The sequence below is a fragment of the Phoca vitulina genome, unplaced genomic scaffold (assembly GCF_004348235.1).
Source record: "Phoca vitulina isolate PV1807 unplaced genomic scaffold, GSC_HSeal_1.0 scaffold514, whole genome shotgun sequence".
Lineage (NCBI taxonomy): Eukaryota > Metazoa > Chordata > Mammalia > Carnivora > Phocidae > Phoca > Phoca vitulina.
In genome coordinates this window covers 605-9,949 of record NW_022590201.1, presented here as the reverse complement: position 1 = coordinate 9,949, position 9,345 = coordinate 605, and the positions used below count along the sequence as shown (strand labels likewise).

The window sequence follows — 9,345 nt, the reverse complement described above, 5'->3', positions numbered from 1 at the left end:
TAGCCCAGGTCCCTCTCATCTCTTGATAAGATAAGGGACCCATCCATCTTGCTCCCTTCCCCCACTGGGGAGGAGGGAAGGGCCCCTACCCCTGCCAACCCCACTGAGCCCCCAGTCCAGACCCCGCACCTGCTCTCGACACCCACCCGCCAGCAGGCCTTGCGTAAGTGCGAGACAAGGCACCCATCCATCTCTTTCCTCCTCCTCCAGCCGGAGGCCTCCAGCCCTGACCCCTGCCCTGGGTTTCCTGGCCTGGTCCAGGGACAGCTTCTCCCATGACGTGATCAAGTCAGCCGGTCCAGGCCTCCAGGCGAGATAAAAGGATTGCGCTGACCGGGGGCGGAGGGAGCATCAGAATGGCATTCAGGGCAAAGGCACGAGGGTGGCTGGCAGGGCGCTGGCTGTCCCTGAGCTGGGCACGCGCACTGGGCACCAGAGCCGCTCCGGCCGCCAAGGCGGTGCTGCCCTTCGAAGCCATACCCCAGTGTCCCGGCAACAAGTGGATGAGGGTGCTGCAGATCTGGAAGGAGCAGGGCTCTGAGAACTTTCACCTGGAGATGCACCGGACCTTCCAGGAGCTGGGGCCCATTTTCAGGTAAAGCCCGTCCTGCCCGCCTCGGGGAGAGCACCCTCACCGGCTCTCGCGACCGGCTGCTGAGGCCCGGCTGGGCGCCGCGCAGGCGCACTGCCACATGCCAGCCGGGCGCCCCGGCCTGTGCTCTGTCCGCGGCCTTCGGGAGGCAGGCTGGGGGCTGAGCGGTGCCTGGAGCCGCTCTGTGCCTTTGGCCATGGACACCGCGGCTCTTGGTGAGGACGGAGCGCTCCCCGGCTGGCCGCTGAGAGGGCAGAGCGCAGACGGGAGAGCAGGAGAGGCTTCCTGGGTTAGACAGCGGGACGCAGCGCCTGCTCCGAGCCCCGGTCCGCGGTCCGGGAGAAGGGAGAGGCCCACAGGAGACAGGCCGGCTTGGTTCTGCGGCGTGAGGCCCAGGGTGGGACACGGCCCCCCAGCAGGGCTCTGAGCTTCGTCCCGCAGGTATGACGTGGGAGGGACGCACATGGTGTACGTGATGCTGCCCGAGGACGTGGAGAGGCTGCAGCGAGTGGAGAGCCCTCAGCCCTGGCGGCCGCCCCTGGACCCCTGGCTGGCCTACCGACAGCATCGTGGGCACAGATGTGGCGTGTTCTTGCTGTGAGAGCCAGTCGGGGGGTGGGGGGCGGGGCGGGGGCGCAGCCCGGTGCAGGGATGGCGAGGCCGGGAAGCCCGCAGGCGCCCCCGCCCCGGGCCTGTGCACGGGGGGTCCTGTGTGTCCCGGGGCTGGGGAGGGGCGGTGGGGCCCTGGCCCTAGAGAGGAGGAAGGACGACCACCGCCATTAGGGAGCACCCACCCTGCGCCCGCCTCCGCAGGTTGTCCCAGCAGGGTGGGCTTCTCCCTTCCTATAGGTCGGGAAGCCCAGGCCTGGGGGAGGGGAGTTACTGGCCAGGCGTCCATGTCAGCGTGTGCCGGGGCCTCACGGCCCCCCGGGACTGCAACCCTCCGCAGGAGGACCCCTGCGGGATTTAGAGTTGAGCACAGGTAGCTTGGGAGGGAGAGGCTGGGGGATGGGGAGAGGGCGGCCAGTAGAAGAAGGCACCTTTGTTCAGAAGCTAAACTCTAAGTGGGTGCCTGCATGAGCATGAGTCTGTGCGTGTGCCCGTGTGTGTGTGTGTGTGTCTGGGGCGAGTGTCTGACTGGGTGGACCTCTCTGCGCCCTGGGAATATGCTTGTGGTGTGTGTGGGTCGCTCACGTGTGCTCACCTGTCATACGCGTGTGAATGCAGGTGTGTTTGCCCATGTTGGCTTGCTCCTGTTCGTGTTCATGCCACTGCATGCGTGTTGGCACGTGTGCGTGTTCTTGCTCATTGTTGTGTGTGCGTGCATGTGGTTTTGTATGTACCTGCACACGTATGAGTGTGCCTGCGTGGGTGTGCATGGTTTTGAGCGTTCCAATGTGTTGTGGGAGTTGTGCTTGTGGGAATTGTGGGTGTGTTCACGTGTGTTGTCTGTGTCAGCGAGCACATATACAGGTGCCCGGTGTGTCATGTGCCCCTTTCTGGGCATATGTGTGTGCACTGGTGTGCAAATGTGCAAGTGTGTGCATGTGATCATTCTCACTACCTGCAGGCAGCCAGCCGAAGAAAAGAGGGTGTTTGCTCGAATGTGGCTGAGAATGCAGATCCTCCCCACCATTCGCTGGAGACATCTGCGGAGCCCCCGTTGCTTTGGGCTCTGGTTTGCTTGGAGAAAATCTGGTCTAATTTAATCATCATCACCCTGTTGGGGAGAATGCTTTTCTCCTCCTCCTCCCCCTCCTCCCCCCATCCTCCTCTTCTTCTTCTTCTTCCTCCTCTTCTTTTCTTCTTCTTCTTCTTCTTCCTCGTCCTATTCCTCTCCTCCTCCTCTTCTTATTCGTCTTCTTCCTCCTCTTCTTTTCCTTCCTCTTCTTTTTCTCCTTCTCCTCCTCTTCCCCCTCTTCTTCTTCTTCCTCCTCCTCCTCTTCCTCTTCTTCTTCTTCCTCTTCCTCTTCTTTTCCTTTCTCTTCTTTTTCTCCTTCTTTTCCCCTTCTTCTCCTCCTCCTCCTGCTCCTCTTCCTTCTTTCTAATTGAGGTATAATTAACATACACTGTTATATTAGTATCAGGTGTACAATGTAATGATTCAACACTTCCATACATTACTCAGTGCTCATCATGACAAGCGTACTCTTGATCCCCATCCCCCACTCCCCCCCCCCACACACCCCCCCACCCCCTCCCCTCTGGCAACCACCAGTTTGTTCTCTGTATTTAAGACTCTGATTTTTGTTTGTCTCTTTCTTTCTGTGTTTGTTCCTTTGCTTTGTCTCTTAAATTCCACATATGAGTGAAATCTTATGGTAATCTTTCTCTGCCTTTTTTCACTTAGCATATTACCTTCTAGATCCATCCGTGTTGTTGCAAATGGCAAGATCCCATTCTTTTTAGTGACTGAGTAATATTCCATCTTATATAGAAATATCTATCTATATATCTTGACAATCATAAATAGTGCTGCAATAAACATCGGGGTGCAGGTATCTTTTCGGATTTGTGTTTTCATTTTCTTTGGGTAAATAGCCAGTAGTGGAACTAGTTTTAACTTTTTGAGGAACGTCCATACTCTTCTCCAGAGTGGCTGCAACAGTCTGCATTCCCAGCAACAGTGCACGAGGGCTCCCCTTTCTTCACATCCTCGCCAACACCTGTCGTTTCTTGTGGTTTTGATTTTAGCCATTCTGACAGGTGTGAGGTGATGTCTCATTGTAGTTTGATATGTATTTCCCTGATGATGGGTGATGTTGAACATCTTTTTGTGTGTCTGTTGACCATCACTATGTCTTCCTTGGAAAAATGTCTATTCAGGTCTCCTGCCGTTTTTAATCGGACCATTTATTTGTTCGGTGTGCGATTGCATGAATTCTTTATCTGTTTTGGATATTTAGGTTATCATATGTATCATTGGCAAATATCTTCTGCCACTCAGTAGCTTCCCCTTTTCCTTCTGTTGATGGTTTCCTTCGCCGTGCAAAACCTTTTCATTTTGGTGAAGTCCCGATAGCTTAATTTTGCTTTCCTTTCCCTTGCCTCAGGAGACACGTCTAGAAAAATGTTTCTACAGCCCATGGCAGAGACATTACTGCCTGTGTTCTCTTCTTGGAGTTTTATGGTTTTGGGTCTCATACTTTGGTCTTTCATCCATTTCGAGTTTATTTTTGTGTATGGTGTAAGGAAGTGGTCTAGTTTCATTCCCCCGCATGGGGCTGCCCAGGTTTCCCAGCACCATTTGTTGAAGAGACTGTCTAGATTGATTGACCATACAGTCGTGGGTTTGCTTCTGGGCTTTCTCTCCTGTTTCACGGATCTGTGTGCCTGCTTCTGTGCCAGCACCACACAGAATGATCACCACCGCTTTGTCGTATAGCTTGAAATCTGGGATTGTGGTACCGCCAGCCTTGTTTTTCTTTCTCCAGGTTGCTTTGGCTGTTCAAGTCTTTGGTGGTTCCATACAAATTTTAGCATCATTTGTTCTAGTTCTGTGAAGAATGTTTTGGTCTTTTGATAAGGATTGCACTGAATCTGTAGATTGCTTTGGGTCGTGTGTACATTTTAACAAGATTCATTCTTCCAAACCATCAGCGTGGGATAGCTTTCCATTTCTTTGTGTCGTCTTCAGTTTCTTTCATCTGTATCTTACAGTTTTCAGAGTACAGGGCTTTCACCTCCTTGGTTAAGTTTATTCCTAGGCATTTTGTTATTTTTGGTGCAATTGTAAATGGGACTGCTTTCTTCATGTCCTTTTCTGCTACTTCGTTATTAGCGTACAGAAATGCAACAGGTTTCTGTATACTAATTTTGTATCCTGCGACCTTACTGAATTCAGTTATCAGTTCTGGTTTTTGTTTTGTTTTTTGGTGGAGCCTTTAGGGTTTTCTGTATATAGTATCATGCCATCTATAGGTGGGGAGAACATTTTATTACTTCTTCCTTACCCATTTAAGTCATAGCCACAGCAATCAGACAAGAAAAAGAAATAAAAGGCATGCAAATTGGAAAGGAAGAAGTAAAACTCTGGGCTCTGTTTGGAGTATATTATGTGAGAGGCGGTTTGGCTCCTGCCCTGGAGGAGCAGGAGACACGCGGGGGCAGGACTAGGTGTGACTGGCACAGGGGCAGCATTCTCAGCAACAGGGAGGGTGGGAGGTGAGGGATGCCAGGGGCCTCTCACTCTGGGGCATGGTGTGAGCAGGGTGGCAAAGGTCGACAGGAGGGCCAGCCTCCCTCCTTCCTCCCGGGAAAGGGAGGGCCCGGATGGGTGCTGATGTGCCAGCAAGGGACCCCATAGGTGTGCACGAACAAACGCCATGAACCCACGTGGCACGGCCAGGCAGAGGTTCTGGGCTCAACCCACTTTAGACTGGAGCACGCTGGGCACAGCACACAAGGCCTCCCTGAGAGAAAGGGCTGCAGCCGAGGCCGACAGGCGGGCAGCCTGCTCCCTAGGACCAGCAGGCAGCTCCCTGCCTCACCCCTTCCCCTTGGAGACAAGGAAGATGGGGTCCAGGGCTGGCCCCCACCTGCTGACTCTGGCCTCCCTGAAGCTCCTCTCTCTGCTCCACAGAAATGGGCCTGAATGGCGCTCAAACCGACTGAAGCTCAACCCAGACGTGCTGTCGCCGCAGGCCGTGCAGAAGTACATCCCCATGGTGGATGGGGTGGCGAGGGAGTTCTCAAGGGCCCTGAAGTCGAGAGTGCTGCAGAATGCCCGGGGGAGTCTGACCCTGGACATCCAGACAAGCATCTTCTACTACACCATAGAAGGTAGGGAGGTGCCGGGCTCGGTGTGGCAGGGGCAGGCCAGGAACTGGGACTGGGATGGGGCAGGTGTGCGGGAGGAGACCCCCGTGAGGCCACTGGCTGCCTGGGGCTCAGCAACCGTACCCTCTCCACAGCAAGCAATTTAGCCCTTTTTGGAGAGCGGCTGGGCCTCCTCGGCCATAGCCCCAGTCCTGCCAGCCTGAACTTTATCCGGGCTCTGGAGGCCATGTTGAAGTCCACTGCACAGCTCATGTTCATGCCCAGGGGCCTATCCCGCTGGACAAGCACCAAGGTGTGGAAGGAGCACTTCGAGTCCTGGGACTACATCTTCCAGTATGGTGAGGGCCAGAGACGGGGCCAGCTCGTGGAAGAGAGTTGGGTAGCAAGGACACCAGGGTCCCCAGTGTCCACTCCCCAAAGTCTGGGGGGAGGGCCGAGGCCACATTGGGGGGCTCGTGGCGTCTCTGTGGCCCGAGAGACTTGGCGAGGAGGCTGGGCTGGGCTGGGCTCCTGGCACAGGAGCAGGGTGTCTTGGGGGTGTGGTGGGCTGCTGGGCAGGGGATTGAGGAGAAGGCTGCCCAGCACCAGGCCCAGGCCCCTCTGTGCCCCACAGCCAACAATGCCATCCAGAAGATCTACCAGGAGCTGGCCCTCGGCCGCCCGCAGCACTATAGCGGCATCGTGGGGGAGCTGCTGATGCACGCAGACATGACCCTGGAGTCAGTCAGGGCCAACTCCATCGATCTCACCGCCGGGAGCGTGGACACGGTCAGGCCAGCGACCCACCCTGCCCTAGGACACGGAGCCTCCCAACTACAGGCAGCATCCCCCCATGCCAAGTGGCTCCTAAAGGCCCCTGTTTGGAGCCGATGGAAGGCTCTGATCTGAGGGGGGTGTGGGGGGGGACACGACTTGGGAGCTGACCTTCCAAGGGAAGGGGTGGCAGTTGCTTGGGAGAGAAGCCGTGCTCCAGGCCCAGTGCAGAATGGCTGAGGCCCAGGGACATGCAGCAGCACAGACCCCCTTCAAACGTCTGGGTCCTGGGAAGAGGGGAGGGCTGAGATGCAGCTGGAGGGATACCTGCACAAGGAGCCCCTCCCAGGGACAGTACATTTGGCTCTCATTAGAGATGCTTTGGAGGTGACAGGCTGATGACGGAAAGGGCAGCACGGGGCTCCAGCTTGTGGAAGAGAGAGCAGATGGCAACCCAGCTCGCAGGGGTGGGTGTAGGGAGGTGCAGGCAGGTCCCAGGGCATGGAGTGCAGCCGAAGCCTCCTGCCCCTAGACCCAACCTTCATCTGCCCCCATCCCCGAGGTCCCCTCTGGGCCAGGCACCCAGGCTTCTGAGCAGAGGCACAGACCCCAGGGTGGAGAGACTCCCTGAGCAGAGGCTGAGGTGCAGCCAGAGTTAGGGTCCAGGGTGGCCCCTTCATGTTAGGACCCCAGGGTCTGGGCTGACCTGCCTGTGGGTGCCCAGGGGAGATCACCCAACGGGTCCGGGGATGTAGAATAATACCCTCCCTGCTCCCTCACCCCCCCACACACCTGAGTAGGTGGACCCCCGGGAGGGTGAGAAGCTGGCCCTGAGGTAGCTGGAGGAGGAGGCCTGGATCTTCACCAAACTTGGGGACACCTTCCCTGAGGGATTCAAGGGAAGTAGATGAGGCAGGTTTTAGATCTTGAGGTCTCAGATCCCCAGGGTCAGTCCTTCTCTGGGCATGCACGTCACTGCGGAGCGGAGGAGACCCATGCCCAGGGGAAGACCATCTTCCTGGGGGAGATGCCCTGGGGGGCGGAGGTGCATGGCCTGTGCCCAGGTCTGAGCCCCGCACCCGTGGCTCCTGCAGACGGCCTACCCCTTGTTGATGACTCTCTTCGAGCTGGCTCGGAACCCTGACGTGCAGCAGGCCCTACGCCAGGAGAGCCTGGTGGCCGAGGCCAGGATCGCTGAGAATCCCCAGAGGGCAACCACAGAGCTGCCCCTGCTGCGGGCGGCCCTCAAGGAGACCTTGAGGTGGGTGTGGCAGACCCTGGCTGCCCCGGCTGCCCCGGCCCCACTGTCTGGAGAGCAGTGCTCAGTGGGGCCAGCAGACGGATCCTGGCGCTGAGGAGCAGTTTGCCCAAGATGCATGCCCCGTACCTCCTCTTCTTCTCCCCGAAGGGATAGGGACACTTCTTCCTCTGGGATCCCGCTCCAGTGCCCTGGGCGCCATCCTCGGCCGTGCCCTCCTTGGCCGGGGCTGCTCAGGCTGGGAGAGCTTTGTCTGAGCTCAGGAGGTGCAAAGAACCAGCTCCTCATGATCTGGGCTTCCTGGTGCCAGAAGCGACTGTGAGGGTGGCGGGGCGCTCCCCTCGGCCGGTGGCCTCTGGGCTAGGAAGGCCGCAGAAGGGAGGCGAGGGTCCCTGTGACAGCTGAGGACCCTGCTGGATGCCCCACGCACAGGCTGTACCCCGTGGGTATCTCGGTGGACCGACAGGTGGGCTCGGACGTGGTGCTGCAGAACTACCGCATCCCCGCAGGGGTGAGTGGGGCCCCGCAGGCCCTCCAGCAGACGCCAAGCCCCGCTGACCTTTGCCCGCAGGGGGCCGCTGACGCTGCCCCTCCCCACCTGTCCGCAGACCTTGGTCAAGGTGCAGCTCTACTCCCTGGGTCGAAACCCCTGTGTGTTCCCGAGGCCCGAGCGCTATCATCCCCAGCGCTGGCTGGACAGCAGGAGCTCGGGCACCAGGTCCCCCAACCTGGCCTTCGGCTTCGGCCTGCGGCAGTGCCTGGGGCGGCGCCTGGCAGAGACAGAGATGCTGCTTCTGCTGCACCACGTGAGCAGGCCTGGGCCGCCCCGCGGGGGGGCGGGGGATGGGGAATGAGATGCCACTGGGCAGGGCCTGGCCTGCGGGCGGGGTGGGGGCTGGGCGTGCTGGGCGGCCTGGCTGGGAACCACTGGCTTCTTCGCTGCCCCCAGCCCAAGGAGGAGGGTCCAGGAAGGCGGGGGAGGCGAGGCCTGGACCCTGGGGCTGACCAGCTGCGCACGGGGAACCCGCGCCTCTGTCCTAGGTGCTGAACAACTTCCTGGTGGAGACCCTAACACACGAGGATGTAAAGATGATCTACCAGTTCATACTGATACCCTCCACCCTCCCCCTCCTCACCTTCCGGGCCATCAGCTAGTCACGTCACCACGCTGTCGGGCCAGCCACTCCGCCAGCCCCCCTCTGCCTGACCCCAGGCCACCCCTGTTTTCTCCCAAGGGCCCTGCTTCTTGAGCCACGGCACTGGGCAGCCAGCATCTTGCACAAAGGGTCAGGGGGATGACCCTTGGTTGCAGGTCCTGGCTGTGTGCCCAGTCCCACCAGCACCTTCTCCAGCAAGGAGCACCATCGGAGGGCCTTTGAGCCTCTGTCGCCCCAACGCTAGCTCCAGGGTCTTCAGATCCACCCCACCCCCTGCCTCCCTGTCCAATCGCTTTTCCCCTCTGTACTCAACTCTGCCCCCATGAAGAGCTGACAACTTGGGGTCTCTGTCCTGCCTGTTGCCATTTCAAACGCCATACTGGTTTTCGACAATGCTCTTGCCCAGCCTGGAGCTTCAAGCTGGGCTGTTAGTCGCCCCCCTACCTGTTCTGCTCAGTCCACTTGGGCTCCTCCTGGCACTGCCAGTCTTCTGGGTTGTGGCTGAAGCACCCAGCCAAGGGCCCGGAGAAGTGGGTCAGGAGCAGTGTTTATTAGAAGAATAGCCACCACGGAGCTGACGTGGACATCTGGGCCAATGATACTCCTCTGAAAGCAGGGAGGATGGTGAACTCCTCTGGCTGGCCACAGGGTGACCACAGAGAAGTCTCTAGGAGGCGGCTTGGGGCCATCTCAGCCAGGCACAGCCCCGTGCTCCCCTTAGTGAAGCCCTCTGTGTGCAGTGCCTGGCTGCCCTCTGGCAGTGGCCCTCACGAGAGGGGCCAGCCCTGACGTCGTGGGAGGAAGAG

General features: G+C 58.5%; 1 protein-coding gene across 2 annotated transcripts; it reads left to right on the top strand.

The window, feature by feature from the left end:
* Nucleotides 1-356: 356 nt before the first annotated feature.
* Nucleotides 357-8,537, top strand: LOC116629274 (cytochrome P450 11B1, mitochondrial-like). 2 transcript variants are annotated; one of them, XM_032399574.1, is made up of 9 exons: nucleotides 357-595; nucleotides 1,034-1,189; nucleotides 5,175-5,374; nucleotides 5,506-5,709; nucleotides 5,985-6,139; nucleotides 7,219-7,385; nucleotides 7,815-7,893; nucleotides 7,991-8,188; nucleotides 8,424-8,537. In XM_032399574.1, exons 1-9 carry the CDS (start codon nucleotides 357-359, stop codon nucleotides 8,535-8,537), a joined length of 1,512 nt encoding a protein of 503 aa, XP_032255465.1. The 2 variants fall into 2 exon arrangements, with proteins under 2 accessions (XP_032255465.1, XP_032255466.1); XM_032399575.1 differs by lacking the exon at nucleotides 7,991-8,188.
* The last annotated feature ends 808 nt before the right edge of the window (nucleotides 8,538-9,345 follow it).

Coding starts and splice junctions, on each gene's coding strand:
- LOC116629274 (XM_032399574.1), top strand. CDS start 357: ATGGCATTCAGGGCAAAGGCACGAGGGTGGCTGGCAGGGCGCTGGCTG. Junction 1,190..5,174: donor AGATGTGGCGTGTTCTTGCT/GTGAGAGCCAGT, acceptor TCTGCTCCACAG/AAATGGGCCTGAATGGCGCT. Junction 8,189..8,423: donor TGCTGCTTCTGCTGCACCAC/GTGAGCAGGCCT, acceptor CCTCTGTCCTAG/GTGCTGAACAACTTCCTGGT.